Source organism: Saimiri boliviensis, chromosome 2 (assembly GCF_048565385.1).
Source record: "Saimiri boliviensis isolate mSaiBol1 chromosome 2, mSaiBol1.pri, whole genome shotgun sequence".
Taxonomy (NCBI): Eukaryota; Metazoa; Chordata; class Mammalia; order Primates; family Cebidae; genus Saimiri; species Saimiri boliviensis.
The window spans coordinates 190,815,969-190,837,306 of record NC_133450.1 but is presented as its reverse complement, the minus strand read 5'-3'; the positions used below and the strand labels follow the sequence as shown (position 1 = coordinate 190,837,306).

General features: G+C 47.9%; 1 protein-coding gene across 2 annotated transcripts in view; it reads right to left on the bottom strand.

The window, feature by feature from the left end:
- TMOD1 (tropomodulin 1) overlaps positions 1-21,338 on the bottom strand; it is a 95,836-nt gene that overhangs the window by 32,016 nt on the left and 42,482 nt on the right. For both annotated transcript variants that reach the window (XM_003940067.4, XM_074395079.1), the window contains exons 3-6: positions 17,761-17,917; positions 10,671-10,790; positions 2,056-2,145; positions 362-492 (exon numbers count right to left, since the gene is read on the bottom strand). In XM_003940067.4, the coding sequence (XP_003940116.1) occupies positions 362-492; positions 2,056-2,145; positions 10,671-10,790; positions 17,761-17,917 (498 nt within the window). The remainder of the gene's footprint in view (positions 1-361; positions 493-2,055; positions 2,146-10,670; positions 10,791-17,760; positions 17,918-21,338) is intronic.

Here is a 21,338-nt window from a genome sequence, read left to right as displayed (position 1 = left end):
GCCTTGAGATCCCGTGCAGCGGCGTGTGTCTGACTCATGATTTTATCTCAGAGAATCTCTCGGTGTTTTGAATAATGTGGCAGGTTTCCAGATCGAAGCAGGACTGGTCCATGCTAAACATCTGGCCCTGATATCATCCTCAGAAAGAAACCAGGACTGCGGGATGCACTTGTTTACACTGCCACCCCCTTTAAAGGCTCCCATTTGCAAAGGTTTTGTCCCTATTCCTGATGCAGAAACACCCAGAGTCCAAACAGGACCCTGTTTACTCTGCACAGCCAAGCCTGGACCATTTGGGTTTGGGTGACACAGTTCCCCTCCCCCACCTACGCACAGGTAAAGTGAAATAAACGGACTTTACCCGGATATTATTGAGGTTAACCTCTTCAAGTTTCGGGTCGTTATTCTTTATCCGTTCCAGCGTTTCCTCTACGTCTGTTGAGTTTGGTTCTTCGTCAGGCACAGGCTTGTATTGTGTGGGTTTAATCACACCTAGAGTGACCGACAAAAGGGAAGTGGCTCACGGAAACAAGGGGCTCACTTTCTGCCAACACAAGGATGCTCTGGAACGGAGCAGGTGCAGAGTTTGGGCACGTGAAGGCTGCACATTGCAGGGGCTGGTGGGGGTAGGGGCACTACTCAGAAGCAGCCCCACAAGGGAGCCAGGAGGCTGGGGTTCTATTTGGACTCTGCCTTTGAGGTGCTGCAAGAACTGGGTGAGTTACTTAAATTCTCTGAACCTTGGGTCTTCACCCGTAAAGCAGGGAGAGTCATTTTACCGGTTCTCATTACCTCAGCGGGCTCTTGGGAGACCAAGATGAAGCCTGGATGGGAAAGAAATGCACCAGTCTTCCAGAGGGAGAAATAATTATTTTTTTTTTGGCAGCCTCATTTTTGTTTGGGGCCAAAATGCCAGCTTTGGAACAATGCAGTGGAGTAATTAAGGCAATGCAATATCGGCACAGGAAAGGACAAAAGGGCTCATGGAACAGAGGAGGCACCTAGAAACGGACCCATGTGGATGATAAAGGCGGAGGCCCAAACCAGTGGTGAAAGGCTCAGTCTTGCAAGGAATGGTGTTGGGACCATCGGATATCAATTCAAAGAAAATGAGTTTGATCTCATGCCACAGCACACACAAACATGAACTCCAGGTAGATTAAGAAGTTGAATATGGCTGGGTGCGGCGGCTCATGCCTGTAATCCCAGCACTTTGGGAGGCCGAAGCAGTTGGATCATGGCTTCAGGAGTTTGAGACCAGCCTGACCAACATGGTGAAACCCCGTCTCTATTAAAAACACAAAAATTAGACAGGCATGGTGGTACCCACCTGTAATCTCAGCTACTCAGGAGGCTAGGGCAGGAGAATAGCTTGAACCCAGGAGGTGGAGGTTGCAGTGAGCTAAGACCGTGCCACTGCACTTCAGTCTGGGCAACAGAACAAGACTCCATATTTAAAAAAAAAAAAAAAAAAAAAAAAAGAAGTTGAATATAAGGCCAAGTGTGGTGGCTCAGGCCTGAAATCCCAGTTCTTTGGGAGACTAAGGTAGGAGAATCATTTGAATCCAGGAGTTCAAGATCAGCCTGGGCAACAGTGTGACCTCATCTCCATAAAAAATAAAACTAGCCAGGTACGACTTCATACACCCGCAGTCTCAGCTACTCAGGAGGCAGAGGTGGGAAGATTGCTTGAGCCCAGGAGATCCAGGCTGCTGTGAGCCAAGATTGTGCCACTGCACTCCAGCCTGGCTGACAGAGCGAGACCCTGTCTAAAAAAAGAAAAAGCTGAATATAAAAAGTAAATCTCTGAAACTTTTAGAAGAAAATATAGGAGAAACATTTTTATAATATTGGGATAGAGAAGGCCTTTGTAAACAAGACATAACTCCCAGGAGACTCAAAGGAAAGGATGAACAGATTTGGCTACACAACATTTTTGTTTTTCTTTTTATCTGGCTACATAACACGTTAAAACTTCTGCAACCAGCCAGAGAATATCAGTGAGTGAAGGAAGCAAGAAGCATGAGGTCCTTCGGGGGGCGGGTGCATACTCACTGTTGAGCCCCTCCTTGTTCATGATGGAGCTGCTGCTCAGGGCCTGGTAGTACTGCTGGTTGCTCATGAGTGTGTGCATGCCCAGGATCGCTGCAGGGACAAGGAAAGGGCCCGTGATGCACCTCTACCATCTGAAGAGCCTCCTAGGGACCCACACTCCAAACCCTGGGAACTCTGGCTCACAGAAATGACAAGAAACACTCACATGAAGCCTCCAGAATTTTATTTTACTTTTACTCTCACCTCTGTTGACGTGACTCTGAAATCCCCAGCCCCAGCCCAGACTGCTCTGCCCCTGGCCTCTGAGTCCCTGATATCCTGCTGGCACGTCCAGCTCAATGTGGCCAAACCAGAATGGCTCTTTCTTCAGAAGGGTCTCTTTCCATCTCGTCATCCTGCCTGTCCCTCAGGGTAAAACCCCAGAGCATGTGGCACCTTCTCCCCGCAAGCCCATTCGACCATCCCAGTGCCTCTCAGATCCATTCTCCTCGCATCGTGTCACCTCCGGCCTCGTGGAGGCCTGATCATTCCTGGGCTGTCGGGCCACAGCTGCGTCATCACTGGTGTCCCGGTCTTGGCCTCTTCCTCCCAGCACGAAGCACAGAGCAGCCAGAAATGCCAACCTGACCTCATCACGCCCATGCTTAGCCATTCATTCATTCAACATGTACTGAAGCCCACCCCAGCACTGTGTGCCAGGCTCTGGGGGGGCAGGGGGACAGTGGAGGATAAGAAAGGCTGAGTCTCTGCTCCCGGGGCTGAAAGTGTGCCAGGGGAGGGAGGACCCAAGCAAGTTCCCACGCAATGAAAAAGCAGTGCAGGGTGTGGTGAGTGTGGTAGAGGAAAAGTTCAGTCCTGAGAGAGCATGAAAGAGGGACTTGGGATGGGAAGGAGGAGTAAGTGTTGGCCAAGCTAAGAGAAGGGCAATAGAAGATTCCAGGCAGAGGAATGCAGGGGGGAAAGCCTCGAGGTTCAGAGAGTGGCAGGCCAGGGAGGGAGGAAGGTCAGGTTCACATTGCCAAGACCTTTCCAGCTGCTCTGTGCTGCATGTTGGGAGGGAGAGAGTAGGAAGAGGCCGAGGCCAGGACACCTGTGATGACACAGCTGTGACAATCACTGCTGGGGAAAACAGGCTTGAAGCTGGATATGTGGCAGTAATAATCAGAAGCATGACAATGCCACCCCTCTCACTGAGCACTTGCCCTGGGCCAGCAGGCCCTGCGTAACCATCATTCCCAACTCGGTTGAACATTGGAATCACTTAGGGATTTGTTGAGATTCCCGATGCCCAATCCCACCCCAGAAGGATGAACCCAAAATCTCTGGGGGTAGGCAGGCACCTGCATTTTTAAAGCTCCCTGGGTAGTTTCAATGAGCAGCCAAGGTTGAGAATCATTGCGTGACACTACCCTCTTGACCTGTCCAGTGATCCTCTGGAGTCGATTTGATTCACCTAGGCGAGGTCAGATTCTACAGGGTCTTCAGGTGGAATAAGGAGTTTGGGTGTCTTTTCCTAGGAACAGCCTGAGAAGCCGTTGAAGGGGTGAGCAAGAAGTGAGAGAGTCTGACCTGAGTTGTGACTACTGTGTTGAGAACTCACGACGGAGGGAAGAGATGGACGTGGCTGCAGAGCCGTGAGGCTGTTGCAGCTGTCCAGATAGGAGGATGGTGGCTTGTACAGCCAAGTCCAAACCCAGAGCCTGGCTTCACAGCCCCCCGCCCCCACGGGGGCGGCCCCACCTCAACAGTGTTGTTGCACTGCCCGTCCTAACAGTCTCTGCTCCAGCCACACAAATAGTCCCTGCTTGTAGCCGCTCCTGCTTTTCCTAGTGCTCTCCTTTCTGCAGGTGATTCTCTGCACCCACTTGACTTGGAATTTTAGATAAAGAACAATTTTTTTTTTTAGCATAAGTATGCCCCATTCGATATTGGGACATATTTGTTGTTCTCTGAAATCTGAATTCAATTGAACATCCTGTATTTTATCTAACAACTCTCCCTCCCTCTCCTTCAAGACTGGGATTGACCCTTCCTCCTCCAGGGAGTCCTCCTGGACTCCTCCTCTCCCTCTCTAGTTCTCCACAGCACCTGGTGTATGCCTCAGAATCTATTTGGTGTTAGACATATCTAGATACATGTATGCTTCTCCTACTAGACTGTAGGCTTCTGGAGGTCAGGGAAGGATATGCGCTCTTCTACCTCTCCTTGAATATGGTATTTGGCAAATATTTGGTGATAATTTTTTAAAAATACCCAAGTCATTTCATTAGATATGGTTTCCTGTTAGAGAGACAACATGGGAACCCTTAATGAAGAGTCAGGAGACTCAAGTTCCAGCCCTGACCATGCCCCTGATGTCAGTGTGACCTTGGGCAGTTCCCCCGCTCCGCCCAGGCGTCAGCCTCCTCTTCCCAATGAGGCGTGGAGACGAGACCAGTGGCTCTGGGTCAAGGCTGCACACATGGATCCCCCGGGGAGCTTTAAGACCATTCCAGTGCCTGTCTCCATCCTGGACCAACCAACCAGGATCTCTGGAGATTCTTTTTTTTAATCTCCTCAGGTGATTTTGTTGCTCAGTGTGAGTCAAAAACCACAAGACAAGATGATCTCAAATTCGCTTCTGTTTCTCACATTCTAGGATTCTTCTCTGCTAAAATTAGACTTGCTTGTTCATCACTAAGTGAACTGGTGGGGAGAGAGGCATCTGCATTTTGTCGAGCTCTCGGGGTTTTAATTTAGGCTGCGTCTATGTGGGCAACAGGAGCTGAGGCCTGAGTCAGCAGCAGGTGAATCAGATCACCACGGATGAATCCCATCCCAGGGCAGGCTCTCACAGCTCCCGCACAGCAGCTTGGGGGGGTGGGGGCGGGCGGAGGATCTGGGATGTGCTGGGGTTTCAGGCTTGAAAACACAGTTCATAAAGGTTGTTGGGGATCACATGAAAGATGTAGCCTCATATGGCTGGCTCGTGTGGCTTAGAGTGTAGAGAGGTGGAAAATAGAAAGTGCATTTGGCACACAGATGCCAGCTTCCTGCGACAGTCTAGAAAGAGGGATGGAGGCGGTGAAGTGACAAGAGAAAGGAGACCTGTGTTTCAGTCTGAGCCTTGGTATGAATTTTCTGGGTAACCCTGTATAGGTCACTTCCCTTTTAGTGGCAAGGGGGGGGGGCTCAGTTTTCTCACTTGTAAAATAGAGTGTTTGAACTAATCTCTTACCTACCCATAGGATTTAGCCACCCAACACTTTCTCATGTTTTTATCCTGTTTGACTTTCACAGTAAGTATCCAGGGGCTGGGCATGGTGGCTCCTGCCTATAATCCTAGCACTTTGGGAAGCTGAGGTGGGTGGATCTCTTGAGGCCAGGAGTTTGAGACCAGCCTGGCCAACATGGCGAAACCCTGTCTCTGCCAAAAATACAAAAATTAGCAGGGTGCAGTGGCGTGCACCTGCAATCCCAGCTACTTGGGTGACTGAGACAGGAGAATAGCTTGAACCTGGGAGACGGAGGTTGCAGTGAGCCACGACTGTGCCACTGCACTCCAGGCTGGGCAACAGAGTGACACTCTGTCTAAAAACAAATGAACAAACAAACAAAAAGCATCCAGGGCATCTGTGATAGACTCCCCACCCCTGACTTTTTCAGCAGGCTCAAGAGGAAAATGGGTCGCCAAAACCACATAGCAAGGACCCTCGTGGCTTTTAAGCTAGTATTCTTATTCACTGGATCACCAGCAGTTCTAAACTTCTAAAACTTCCTCTTGACTTCGGTGTTCTAAGGACAAATAACATATATTCTAGGATGTTGCGTATGTTAATAGCAGGGCTAAGAAGAAATAAAACCATTTTGCCGCTCAGAGGAAATTAGAATTCCAAAAAGGAAGGCTGAAAAGAAGGAATGAGGGAAAGAGGAAGGAAGGAGAGAAGGAAGGGAAGGGCCTAGCTAAATTTCCATTGATGGGCAGAATGCCTGGGGCTAGTATGACCTTCCACCAGACCGCCAGACCGAGGCACAAAACCGCGACTTTCTCTCTCACTTGGTTTTGTGCCACACCACATCGCCAGGAGTGAGTGACGGGAGAAAACAGCACGTCAACATTGCCTGTTGCTTCATTCTTTGTAGATATTGGCAAGGCTGGATTTAGCACTGGGGAACTGGATTTTTTTTTTTAAAAAGACTAGATCTTCCTCAAAACTCAAAAAGGACTATTTTTGAACTCTGAAAAAGAACATTGAGTTCTGTTTCCTCTCCCTGCCTTGGCAGAGTTCGCTCCTTTGGTAATTCCACTCAGGACGCAGGGAGATAACGGCACACATCCCCAGCTGCTCCAGCTGCCAGCTGCTCAGGCTGGCTCTAGGCAGATGGCTGGAAGATGTTCTTCTACATCTCAGGAACAGGTGGGAGAACTGGCTCCAGTCCAGGACTTGGATGCAGTTGAACTGCTCCTGGATAAGATACACCCTGCCACTGGTAGGGTAGCCGGACAGGTGCCTAAGCACATGGAAGTAGCCAGAAGCCAGGGGGTGGTCTAGCTAAGCCTGCCTCTGATAGCCGCAAGACTCTCAGGTTGCCAGCTGCCTTTAGGGGTGAGTGGCCAGAGGCCATCCCATCGAAATGATGAGTCTCCCTACCTCACTTCCTTCCTGGGTCCTGCCCCACCTGAAAGGTCCCTAAAGGCCATCCAGCATCACCTCGCTGAGTAGGCAGGGGAGGCACTGGGAATTTGCTTCCTGACTCCCAGCAGCTTCTGACCTACAACCCAAGGCTGTGCGCCAAGAACTTAGTCCCGCCAGGAACTTGTGCACTCTGCTTGTCACCCAGCAGGGAAACTTTTAATGTTGAAATCTACATGTTTAGGGGATAAAAGACTTTACGGTTTTAAAAAAAATACATGTTTCTGGTCTGTCCTCCTCATCAGCTCTTGGGCCTCCCAAAGTCAAGGACTGGCTCTGGTTCATCCTAGTATCTGGGAGGTTGATAATGTGCAGTGGCTCAGTCAACAGACAGGTGAAAGGATGAGTGACGCACCTTACCTGTGTCACACTTGAGTTAGGAGGGCACACCTGAGGGTGCCCCCCAAGCTCCTACCATCAGCAGGTAGCAAGCCTGCCACGCCACCCCTGCAGAGCACACATCTCAGAGGGGCCTGCCCTTCCCAGCCCAGAACGGCTTCTCCTGCCACTCCCAAGTCCTGGACCTTCTCCATGCGCGTTTTCAGTGCTACTCTTCTGCTCCTAGGCTCTTCTCCATAGCTCTTCCTGGTCTCCCCAGCCCCACCCCCTGGACCAAGTGCCCCCTCACACGCTGTCCTGATTCTCTTTAGAGACTCGCTCTCATTGGTCACTTCATACGTGCCTGGTGTTTGTTTAACGTGGGCTCTGAGAAGGTGGAAACTGGGCTGTTTTCTTACCATTCTTTCGCCAGGGGCTAGCCAGAGACTAAATGGATGGCACTGACTGTGTGTGAACGAGCAAGCAAGGGCCGAGCTGATGGAAACGTTCCACCTGGAGACAGGCCGTACTGAGTACAGGGGACCTGGATGCCCCATGTCCTTCTCGCCCTACTCTTCCTTCAGTGAGTCACCCACACTCTTGGCCCCAGCCACCCGCTCCATGAAAAAGGGCCCCAACCACCCATCACTCTCATGGGCCTGCTCCGCCCAGCACCCCCAACACCGTGTTCAAAGTCCAGCCTGCATCTCATGCGGAGTTTCTGAAGTCAGCTCTCGGCAGAGCTCTCCTCATCAGCCACATAGCCTGTTTCCTGCTGCCTCAGACCAGAAAGCCTGGCACCATCTCAGCTGCTCGGCCTCTGAGCCGGCACTAGGAACTGCTGGCTCTTGGTGAAGCTGCATCTCAGATGCAGTCTCACAGCTCTGCCCAGGTCTCGACCTCATCCAGGGCCTGCCTCCTCCCTCCTCCCAGCCTGCAGAACACTGCTTCCTCTCCACGCAAACCCCTGCTGCCAACTAACTCTCTCGCATCCCCTAGTCCCAGGTTTCATCTCTGGTGTGGCATCCAGAGCCTTTCCTAATGTGACCCGCCTGTCCTCAGCCAGCTTCTCCAGCCTTGCCCATCACCCTCTGCGCCCTGTGCCCTCCCCTACCCTGGAGGGCTTTAGTCAGGTTACATGGGTGGTGACGCTGCCCGTAGGCCCTAGAATGAGGCTGCCTGGGTTTAAACCCTTTGGGCAAGGCATTTAACCACACCTTGCCCACTTTCTCCATCTGTAAAATGAGGACAGTAATAGAAGTGACTTCATAGGATTGTTTTGGTCAGTAAATGCCACAAGGTCTTGAGAGCAACTCACATAGCACCTGGGACATGGTAGGTGGTCAACAACGTTCAGTCCCTCCTTCCCCAGGGACGCTGCCCCCTTTCAAATGTCCAACATCAAATGACAGGCATCCAAGCTTAGCCAGTTTCCACTGGTGTAGACTTACAGCTCCCTTCTCCTTCCCAGACATCAGCAGGGTATTGTATCGTTAACAGATAATGATAAATAGCCACGCCAAAAAAAAAAAAAAAATTAAGAGAAATAGTTTCAAGAAAGCAACACAGAAACCTAGCACACGGTTGCAGCTCTGTTTTGGCACAGGAACTACAGGAGCGGGAGGTTGTGACAGCAGTCATTTGATAATCCCTTGGAACTGCCTAATGAGGGGAGTGACGTCATGGAGGGTGATTGGAGGAGAAAGTCCAGGGTAAAAACAGCCCCAGCGTTGGTCAAGGTGGAGACCGCGCACCAAGCCATCAGCCACCTCCCTGCCTCGCAGACTAACCCGAAGTCCAGGGACCCCCATCAGGGAGATGGTTTAGTTGAAGTGTGACATATAATATATGGGCGCAATGGAGGATCTACTGTGACTTGTGTGGTCTCTGACGGGATAAATCCCTACCCTAGCAAACTAGGTTCTGGAGTTAAGTGCTCCCTTTCCACCTGGGTGAAGCACTCATTGCTTCTGTACTTCACAATGAACAGGAAAACCATTCTCTCCCAGTCTTGATAGCCTTCAAGCCACTGCCCTTTGTCCCTCTTCAAATTTCCTGTCTCCTGAGGAAAGGGCTGTCTGGACTTGGGGTCTACACATTGGCTCTCTGCATTCACTCCTCAGGTCCCCCACACCTGGCTTCGCCTGTTGCCATCCAGAGTGCCCTTTGGGTAGAGGTGAGTCTGCTCACTGCCCTGCACATCCCCAGCAGCTCCCCCACCCCTGCACGAAAGTCATCAGAGTCATGCACAATACCACCACCCACACGACGCAGAAGGCAGCTGTGGCCGGCCGGGTCCCCAGTGCTCTTACCCTCTCCTCTCAACCATGGCCTCTGGCCTCACATGCCTCTGAGCCTCCTGGCCAGCCCCGAACCCTCACTCTGTCTCCGTGGCCACTACATCTGATTCTGCCCTTCTTGATTTGGCCTTTGGTTTCCAGCCTATTTGTGGCTAACTGATCCCCATTCTAGCTTTGCCCCATTTCCACGATTTGACACCCCCACTTCCCGCTGCCAAAGGCTTCTACAAGGATCATGTGTTCTGCTTGGAGCCTGACAACACTAATGATGCCCAAATCTCTATCCTAAATGGGAACCCCCTGTAGCGCTCCAGACCTTCCTATACGACTGACCCCACTTGGGTGGCCCACAGGCGCCTCAAATGCCACAGGTTGTAAACTGAACTCAGTATCTTCCCTCTTCCGGCTCCTTTGTTGCCATCTGTCACTAATGGCACCAACACCACTTAGTGTCTGAGGTTACCCTGCTTGACTCTTCTACCTTGCTCTCATAGCCAATCAGTCACAGGCATCCGCTTCTACCCTCTCCCCTGCCCACCTGCCTCGAGCCTCTCCTCACCCCACCCACGCTGGGCTATGATTAGTAGTCTCCAAGCCTGCAGAATAAAAACCCACCCACTCCCTGGGTCAGGGAGCACAGTAGGTGGGGAGTGTACAGGGTGCTGGATGTGGCCAGAGCCTGACCCTCCCGGGGATAGAACACACAGCATTGGGACAGGGACTAGACAGGAGCAGCAGCGAAGTAGGGGGTGGGGAAGTGCTCTGAATATCAGGCCACCTTCTGAAGGTTTGGGATAGTTTGTGAAGATCGTATGGAAACACACATGAAGATGGATGGCATAGGGCAAATATGCAATATACAAGGGTGACCCCCTCCAAGCCCGGCTCACTGAGCTGACTGCAGGCAAAGTGCAAAGTTGTAAAGATCGAGCCCTTAGTAAGCTTCCCAAGCCAAAGACACCAGAGGCCCTCTGTCTGTTTCCCCTCTATCCTCTCTTCCCAAGCGGCTTGGGCAGGATTCAGCACAAATGGCTGGCAAAGGGCATCTGTGGGCTCTCCCTGAGATGCAGCCACGTCCCTCTGGGATGGGGTCCCATAGCAACAACAGATGGCTCCGTGGTGTGATGGGTTCGGGTGGTTTTCTCTCTGTTTTCCTTGTTTTGGTTTTTGAGAATGGATTTTTATTTTAACACACTCTCGGTCTCCTCTAGTTCTTCTTAGAACTAGAGGAGGTGTTCATGCTGAAATGAGCCCTACAGGGTTCCCTGCAGATGTGGGTCAACTCCTTCTGGAGGATGTGGAAAGCTCCTGGAACGCCTCTTACCTGCAATGTCGCAGAGTTCTGCATCTGAAGCATTTGCCAAGGCTTCCTCCAGCTCCGGTTCCAGCGTCACACTTTCCAGCACGGGATCCATTGGCTTCTGCTTAGGAACCCAGACCTTTCCTGCAAACACACAGGGGACCTGTTAATGGAGTGGTTGCAATAGGGCAGCCTCTGGAGATGGCCGTGCATGGACCACTGTAGAGCCCTGTGGGTCCCTCCATGCTGACAGTCCCTTCAGGTTTCTCCCTCTAGGGACCAACTTCCTCAAAAACAGGAATCAGGGCTCTCCAACACAGCACTCCTCACACTTGAAAAGAATGATTTTATAACTTGGTCCAAGCCAACTACCCTCTATCAAAAACATTGGTCATAACCAAACAATCTGTAAGTAGGAAAAAAATACAAAAGAAAAATATAATAGAATGTCATAATCTGGGACACCCTAACCAAAGGTTCCGAGACCTTGAGAAATGAGAAAATGTATAAACATTTCTAAACAAACAAATAAAATATGAAAAAGGAGCAAAAAAATGCATCCTTGCCTCATTACCATTTTTTTAAGTGTCAGATTCATAATGGAATGAGGGGAGTAAAGAGGTACATATGAGGATGGCCACTGTCATGCCCACTTGTAGGAACTGGTGAAGAAATTATGGTGCGTCCATACAATGGACTTCCAGCAGTTAGCATAAGGATGATGGAGATTGCTACTTACTAAGGAGAATGCCTAGGACAAATGTTGTGTGAAAGTGCAAGTTTACAAAGTAGCACGAACAACTTAATTCCATTGATGAGAAATTGCATATGTATATTTATTTATGCAACATTTATTGAGTGTGTCTTATGTGCCAGGCACCTTTCTAGGGGTAGGGGAGAGTAGCGAGTGAAATCCTCAAGAGCTTCCAATGTAGTAAAAGGAGACAGATAATAAACATATAAAGATATGGAATGGTATCAAGCATTATGGAAGGAGACAAAGCAGGACAAGGGCCTAGAAGATGCCTGGCTGGGGAGTGGGTGGGGGCCACTGCTGTTTTGGAAAGGGTAGTCAGAGAATGCCTCACTGAGACGACAGCCTGTAATCTGGGACCTGACAGAAGTGAGGAAATGAGCCCCTAAGATCAGAAACAAGACAAGGGTGCCCACTTTCACTGCTGCTATTCAACATTGTACTGGAAGTTTCCGTCAGAATAAATAGGAAAAAGAAGTCAATGGAATCTAAACTAGAAAGGAAAAAGTAAAATGGTTTGCTTGTAGATGATATAATCTTATGTGTAGAAAACCCTGAATTTCCACACAAAAAACTATTAGAACTAACAAAGTCAGCAATATTGCAGGGTACAAGATCGACATACAAAACTAAGTGGTATTTCTGTACATCAGCAATGAAAAATTTGAAAAGGAAATTTAAAAAGCAATTTCATATAATACATCCAAAAGAATAAAACTTGGGAATAAATTCAACCAAAGAGATAAAAGACACGTACAATGAAAACTGTGAAACATTACTGAGGGAAATTGAAGACCTAAATAAATGGGAAAATATTTTAAGTTAATGGATTGCAACGCTTAATATTATTAAGATGGCAGTGCTACCGAAAGCAATCTACAGGTACGGTGTAATCCTTATCAAAGTTCCAGTAGTCCTTTTTCTAGACATAAAAAAGGCGATCCTTAAATTCATCTGAAATTCTGGGCCACAAATGCCAAAACAATCTTGAGAAAAATTAGAGCCCTCATACTGATTTCAAAACTTACTAAAAAACTAAACTCTGTAGTGCTGACATAAGGACAGACAGACAATGAAATAGAATTGACAGTCCAGAAAGAAACGAAAACATCTATAGCAAATTGATTCTTAACAAGGGTGCAAAGTTCATTCAATGGGGAAAGAATAATCTCTTCAACAAATGGTGTTGGGACAACTGAATATCCACAGGCAAGAGACTGAAGTTGGACCCCTGTTTCAAACCGTATGTAAAGGTGAACTCAAAATGGAATGACTTAAATATAACAGTTAAAACTATAATATTCAGGCTGGATGAAGTGGCTCATGGCTGTAACCCCAGCACTTTGGGAGGCTGAGGTGGGCAGATTACTTGAGGTCAGGAGTTCGAAACCAGCCTGGCCAACATGGCAAAACCCCGTCTCTACTAAAAATACAAAAATTAGCTGGGTGTGGTGGCGCCTGTAATCCCAGCTACTCAAGAGGCTGAGATAGGAGAACTGCTTGAACCTGGGAGACAGAGGTTGCAGTGAGCAGACCTTGTGCCACTGCACTCCAGCTTGGGAGACAGAGTGAGACTCCATTTAAAAAAAAAAAAAAAAAAAATATATATATATATATATATATATATATATATATATATGGGGAATATTCAGTTGTCCCAACACCATTTGTTGAAGAGATTATTCTTTCCCCATTGAATGAACTTTGCACCCTTGTTAAAAATCAAAATATTATATATATATATATATAATTATTAGAAGAAAACATAAGGATATGTTTCTATGACCTTAGAATTAGCAATGGAGTCCTAGAAATGATGAAAACATTAGCAACAAAAGAAAAAATAGATCAACGGGACTTCATCAGAATTTAAAAGTTTTGTGCATCTAAGGTGACTATCAAGAAACTGAAATGACAATATACAGAGGGGAAAAATATTCACAAATCACATCTATGATAAGGTCTAGTATCTAGAATACAGAAAGAACTTTTACAACTCAACGACTAAAGGAAAAACAACCCAATTTTAAAATGGGTAAAAGATTTGAATTAACATTTCTCCAAAGAGGATATACATATGGCCAATAAGCACATGAAAAGCTGTTCAGCACCACGGCTTGTTAGGGAATGCAAATCAAAACTACAGTGAGACGCCACTTCACACCCATGAGGATGGCTACAATTTTAAAAAACGGAAAATTCGTGTTGGAAAGGACGTGGAAAAGTGGAAGCCTCATACATTGCTGATAGGAATGTAAAATGGTGTGGTTGCTATGGAAAAGAAGTTTGGCAGTTACTCAAAAAATTAAACACAGGCTATACTGTATGATTCATCCATTCCATCCCTAGGTATATACTCCCAAAGAATTAAATACAGGTATTCAAACAAATACTGGTACAGGAATGTTCAAAGCAGCGCTAGTCACAATAGCCAGGAGGTAGAACGAACTGACATGTCTATCAGTGGATGAATGGATATACAATCGTGAAATGTCATTCAGGTATAAAAAGGCATGAAGTGGCGATTTGTGCTGTGACATGGATGAGTCTAGAAAACATTGTGCTCAGTGAAAGAAACCAGACACAAAAAGTCACATATGGTATGATTTCATTTAGAGGAAATATACACAATAAGCAAATTCATAGAAACAGACTGGTGGTCACTAGGGGCTGGGGCAGAGGGAGCCATAGAGTACTTAACTGTGTAACGGGAACAGGGTTTTGCTTTGGAGCAACAAAGTGTTTTGCACCTTCATAGAGGTGGTGGCGGCACAGTGTTGTGGACTGTTCATTTTTAAATGGTTAATTTTATGTTATGTAAGTTTTACCTCAATTTAAAGAACCTACACAGCTCACTGTAGCTGTTGATGGAGGATGAGCTGATGGGAGTGCGGGTGGAGGTGCGGAGATGCTTAGGAGGTCGGTGTGGGTGCAATACCAGAGTCGGAATGATGAAGGCTGCGAGTGAGTGGGAAGCGCATAGAGAAATATCCAGAAAGATGTTCACTAAAATGGGATCAGTGCTTATTTTCAGTGAAGGAAATGATTTTGAATTACTTAGCTTTATTGTGTAAATTGTTTATAGCAAAAATCAATTATCTATCAGCAAAACATGCAACAGAATCATTTGGGGGGAAAATGTATCATAACCTCTGTTCATATCAGATTCCAGGGATCCAGAAAAGAGGAACACATACAAGGAAAACAAAATCCCTAAAAAGGAACTCAAGTATTAAAATGACTAATGCGATGTCTGAGATGAATATTCAATAAACATTTAAGACCTGTGGTTTATTATACCCTATAACGGGTTCCTCCAGTGAGGGTGGCAACTCTGAGCCACTGTAAGAGGGAGCTAGACTTCTTCCCTTCGTCTTACCAGAGGCATGTGAATGTGATGGCTGGAGCTTCAGCAGCCAGATAGACCGTGAGGACAAAGACAAGTTGTAGGGATGGCAGAATGAAAAGCTGGAAAGGGTTGTGATCCATGACGCTAAGCAATATGCCTTACTCGCCCCGGAATGCCTAAGAAAATTAAACTCCTTGATTAAGTCTCTGTTACGTTTTACATTTTCCTCCCAGCACTTGCAGCCAAATCTAATTCTAATGAAAGCATCCCGCATGGAGCTGTATTCTGGTCTCCCCCACTTGAAGGAGAAGGCCTCACTTTCCAAACTTCTCAGGGCTTTGTGCCAGTTTACGGCTCTTCCCACATACTATCAGGTCTTGCAGTGTGGGGTGCTGTTTCCCGGCAGCCCAAGCTGAATGTAGGCCCGGTGTGGGGAAGTGCTTGGTAGAGGCTGGACTGAAATGGCCCTCGCCTGCCAATCAGAGCTGGAGGGTCTCCTGCCCCACTGGCTCTGAGACCTCCGCTTATTCAAGCCCTGAGAATTCCAACAACTAGCATTTAAATCCTCTAAGATGATGATGATAATGATGACGACGATGACGATGAGAATGATGAACCCTTTAGGCTTGCCGCTATATGGAAGTAGAATGAATGCTAACTATTCTCCTTGGTCAGCCTGGTTTTTCATGAAGGTAGTCCAGCTCTAGGAGGCTAGAGAGCTTTTCCCGACTCTGCCCAGTCCAGCGTTCCGTGGAGGAGTGACAGGACTGTGTGCCACTCAGACTCCCTTTTCATCCCCGACACCATCCTCCAGGTCCCCCCCTGTGAGGGCTGTGGGTACATGAGGAAGCGGATGCCAGCACCAGCTCACCTTGCTTGGTGTCCAGCCAGGTCTGCTGCCCATCCCCACTCCCTCCCCTTGTCCTCATCCTCTCTGCTGCTACCCACTCCAGGATCCCTCTGACCAGGCAATACTTTCACAACTCAGAAATTCTATAATCTAGATGTCCCTTACACCTCCCTGGCCTTCCAGTTTTCAGTAGAATCTGGATTGAGCTCCAGTTCCAGGGTTTGGAATGGCTCAAAGTCCTCTGCACAATGTCTGCCCCTGCGTGCATCCTCATTTTATGAAGCAGCTACTCAGTGCTGGGCATTGTGCGAATACAACAGCGATACAGGGGTGCCAGCCACAGACATGGACCCGGGGCTCACAATGCTTGCATTCTTGGGGGGTGGAGAGAATGGAAGAGACTGAAAAGAACCAACTGATTACACAACTAATTAATTAGAATTAGCGCTTTCATTCAACAAATATTTATTAGGTGCCTTCTATGGGCTAGGGATTTATTAGCTGCTGGGAACAAAATGATGAACAAGACAGATACGGTCTTTGCACTCGTGGAGCTGGTATTCTAAGGAAGTAGTGCACAAGATCCATTAAACATTTATTTAATTTTAACTCATCCATTCACCCAACAAATCTCTACTCAGTCCTACTATACAGCAGGCCTCATGCTGGCTGCATGCTGGGGGTACCACTTTAGCAAAAACAGCCCAAGTGGTTGCCCTCAGGGAGTTTACAGGCTAGTGAGAGAGAGAGATCAAACATAAAGCAATGCTGGTAAGATGTGAGTTAGTCTGAAGGACGCACGCAGGCCCCTGAGTTGGAAAATAACCAAGCAGAGGAGTTGGAGAGGGGTTGCCTGTCCTGAACAAAGTAGACAGAGATGGCTTCCCTGAAAGAGAAGACAGTACAGTTGAGACCTAAAGGATAGTAACAACTAATACTTGGGCAGCATTCACTTCGGGCCAGATGCTGTTCTAAGTGATGGACAGAAATCTGAACTCACTTAGTCTTCATCATGAGGCTGGTATTTTCATCGTCCCTGTTTTGCAGAGGAGGAAATGGAGGCACAGTAGCTTAAAACATTTACATCTATTCACACAGCTAGTTTAAGTGTAGTGCCAGGATTGCAACTGAAATAGATCTAGCTCCGGGCTATTTCTAACCATTATATCTTACCAGGCAGGTAAGGGGACCAGGACTATATATAGGGAGTATGTGCAAAGGTCCTGAGGTGGAAAGTTTGAGGAACAGAAGGAGACCTGTGGGACAATGGGATCAGGGGGATGAAAGAGGAGGGTAGAGGGTTTGGAGAGCAACGGGAAGTCCTAGAAGAATGGGTGATCAGGGAGGCCCTCTCTGTTCCCTGGGACCTTCAAGATGGCTTGCCTCAGGCTGGAGCACAGAGTCTAGAAGGACAGACAAAGGAAGGGAAGCTGCAGCTGCCAGAGAGAGGAACTTTGGAGAAAGAGCAGAGAGAATCCAGGTGGAGATGGTTAGTTCATCTCTAATCCCTGGTTTGCACAGGATGGTCCCTGCTTAGGCCTCATGTCCTGATGTCTTTTTTTTTTTTTTTTTGAGACTGAGTCTCACTCTGTCACCCAGGCTGGAATGCAGTGGTGCGATCTCCGCTCACTGCAACTGCTGCCTCCTGGGTTCAAGTGATTCTTCTGCCTCAGCCTCCTGAGGATCTGGGACTATAGGCTCGTGTCACCACACTTGGCTAATTTTTGTATTTTTTAGTAGAGACGAGGTTTCGCCATGTTGGCCAAGCTGGTCCCAAACCTCCCTGACCTCAGGTGGTACGCCTGCCTTGGTCTCCCAAAGTCCTGATGTCGTTATGAACAGTCCCTTCTTTTACTCTCAAAACTGTCTAGGTTTGCATAAAAAATAATCAGAACATCCTGGCGAAAAAGGGTTTAGGGAAAAGTTTTGCAAATTTGAGTGAATAGGACTCTTTTCTCAGTCTACCCCAAAACTTCATGAAATCTACATCATCCACAGATGCTTTTGAAGTTGGGTTTGGGTGTTTTGGCCAGGCAGGGATGAGGACAAGGAGGCCCAGTCACATTTGGCCCAGTACTGGGCCTGGCAGGGCCTGGTATACAGTCGGCACTCAGTGATGCATGGCGAGTGGCATATTCATAACAGCAGCATTGTTCAGTACCTCGTTTTTCCCCTGTGTAGGGGACCAGATCTTCTCGGTCCTTAAACTCCTTTGCTTGCTTTTCCAAGTGATCCAAGAGCTCCTCTCTTTTAAAGGGGCCTGTGGGCGCCTTGGTGGTCTGATCCTTTTGCCTCAGGCCTGCAGGCAGCAGTGCATTCTAAAGTGGAGGTTGTCGGGGGGCAGGAAAGAGAGAAAGAGAGAGAGAGAAAGAGAGAGTGGTCAGCTGCTGAAGACTTGCACTTCTCCAGAAACTCATCATCAAACAGCAGGGACCTCAGAGCTCATGGAATCCATGGTGTGCCTTGTTTTACATGTAAGGAATCTGAAACCCCAGGAGGGGCAGGGGCTTGCCCCAGGTCGAAGGCAGACAAGGAGCAGAGAGAAGTTAGGACTCAGGTTTCTCAATCCTCCAGCATGTCCCTGCCTCTAACATTTTTTTCAGACGAGGAGGTGAGGGGTCAAGGCAGCCGACTCCAGCCTGAGCACAGAAGACACTGAAAGAGCATCTGTTGAGGGATGAATACGATTGAGTTGTTGTTTGGATGCATAAAGAGATTTAGATATTTACAGGAGTTGAGTATCAAGTGGTTGGAAAGAGAAGCAGCCAAAGGGGGTTGACTTGGGGCCCTGGATGGAGAATCAGGCAGGAAGAGGCAGACAAAAAAAAAAAAAAAAAAAAAAAGCTGGAGAAAGGCCCAGGAAAGCAGCGAGGTGCGCAGAGCCCTGCAGAGCTAACAGGTGGGCGGGGCATGCTCTCTGGGCACAGCCTCTGCTGGCTCTACCTCTCACTGCCTTCTCACCTCCTGATGGGTTTGTGCTCACGACACACTGGTGGTTAAATATTTTGAACGTCGCCCCTGGAGATGGGTATCTCAAGAAACATAACATCAACCAACTGTTCCCTTCTCTTCTTCAAACATAAGCAGGCTTCTAGGTGAGGGCTTACTACTAAAGCAGATTCCTAATTAGGGGGGATTGGAGTTATCCTCACCAGCTTCACTTTAACTCAGCCCCCGCCGTACCTTAGGGAGTCAAAGATATAAGCTATCATCCTATAGCTGCAAGGATGCTCAGAGATCATCTAGTGCATACACTCTCCATCAGGGAAAACTGAGGCCTGGAGCAAGGAAAGATTTGCCCGAGGAGTTTCAGGACAGGTCTAGCACAAAAACCAGGGTTCTTCTTCAGATTTAGGGGGGGAGGAAGATCTTCATTTCTAATTGCTGTGTGCTCCCTGTCTCTTCCTGCATTCTCAGAGCTAGCAGGTGATACATGGGAGGCTGGTATGGAAAGAACATCACCCCAAAGATATGCACCCTCAAACTGGCTAAGTTGAAGATGGTCTCCCTCTATTGCGCCCAGGCTGGAGTGCAGTGGTGTGATCTCGGCTCACTGCAGCTCCTGCCTCTCAGGTTCAAGCGATTCTCCTGCCTCACCCTCCTAAGTAGCTGGGATTACAGGCACCCACCCACCATACCCAGCTAATTTTTTGTATTTTTAGTAGAGTCAGTGTTTTACCATATTGCCCAGGCTGATCTCGAACTTCTGACCTCAGGTGATCTGCCCACCTCGGCCTCCCAAAGTGCTGGGATTACTGTGCCCGACCCCACCTCCAATCTTTGTACCATCAAAATGCATATCTTTTACAAACTCCGGATCCTTTTCTGAAAGCCCCCTCTGTAAGGGGACTGTTATTAGGCATATGAAGATCAACGTATGCCCGGCACATAGAGGGATACAGCCTGGGAGGGAATACTACTGTTTAATGCACCATGTTTTAAAAGATGTACTATCTTTGTTTTTTCTTTTTTGAGGCAGAGTTTCACTCTCGTTTCCCAGGCTGGAGTGCAATGGTGCGATCTCAGCTCGCCACGACTTCTGTCTCCCAGGTTCAAGTGATTCTCCTGCCTCAGCCTCCCGACTAGCTGGGATTACAGGCATGCGCCACCACACCTGGCTAATTTTGTATTTTTAGTAGAGACAGGGTTTCTCCATGTTGGTCAGGCTGGTCTCGAACTCCCAACCTCAAGTGATCCACCCAACTCAGCATCCCAAAGTGTTGGTATTATAGGCATGAGCCACCACGCGATGCTTATGCTTTTAACACCACAATGCTGTTTCAGTAAGAGTCGTGGCTGTAAGGTCAGGAGACTGGGCTGTGACCCTGCCTCTTAGAGGGCTGTAAGTGAGCAGGGCCCACCCAGCATAGAGCCCAGATAACAGGCCTGGCAAATGGTGCTGGTGTGCTTGCAGACAGCTTTAGGCCACAGATCAAAAGAGACACTAGGAGCTGAAGCTTTTTATGAGAGAACAGTAGGTAGAAAACCAAGGCCCAACACTTGGGGTTGGAAGTTTCAGGAACATAGGTGATGCTACACACATCCCAGTTTTCCTTAAGCACTCAGATATTGCCCACCATGATAGGCAGGACAGATGATGCTCCCAGGTGAGCCATGTTTCTGTGGGCATGTCCCAGGTTAGATGGGACTTCCTGTAGCTAGCTGTATCTGCCTACTCCTTCTCTTCCATGGCAGGGAGCTTATTGTGATGCAAGAGAGTGAGAGAATACCTCATTGCCCTGCAAACGTCAATGTGTGACTACCCATAATGGATAATCCAAATTCTTTGTGACATGCCTGCACCTCATAGTTGATCCCACATCAGGCTTCAGCCCTGACTTGGAGTAATAATGATCCAACTGCACAATCTTGGGCAAGTCCCCTAAATCTCATTGTGCCTCAGTTTCCATGGCTGTAAAATGTGAATAATGAGAGTTGCTTTCTCATAGAGTGGCTGAGAAAATTAAACGAGATAATGCAGAAAGTGTGCTTAGCACAGTGCCTAATGTAGTGAACAGCCAAAAATGGGTACTTATGGTCACTTCCATTGTTATATAATCAGGTAAAATATATGTTAATGGGAGATTGGTTACCCAAATATATATGTTTAACAGGGAATGCATTATCCAAGTATAAATTCAAAAAACTAAAACACACAAATATAAAATGAATTAAGCACTGAAATCAAGTGCTCCTGTTTCTTAGGAATCCCCACAGGGAAGGCCTACAGATTTTCATTACCATAAAGGGTTTTGATGTCAGTAAGATGCTGGGGCACGTACTGGCCCCAGAAAGGCTAAGTACTGCAATAGAAGAAATCCAGGGGTCGTAACTGAGGGGAGAAGGGTTTGCAGACTCTCATCTCTTTTCCAGTCCATCTGGTAGCTGCCACGGATTTAGTGAAAGCAGAGTTTCTCAACTTCAGCACAACTGACATTCTGGGCTAGATACTTACTGTCGCAGAGGCCGCACTACCCACTGGAGACTGTTTAGCGGCCCTTCTGCTCTCTATCTTCTAGATGCCAGGAGCACTGTCCCCCAAGTTGTGACAAACAAAAATGTCTCCAAACATTGCCAAACTACTTCTTTTTTTCTTTCTTTGATAGAGTCTCACTCTGCTGCCTTGGCTGGAGTGCAGTGGTGGGATCTCGGCTCACTGCAACCTCTGCCTCCCGGGTTCAAGCAATTCTTCTGTCTCAGTCTCCCGAGTAGCTGGGACTACAGATGCGTGCCACCATG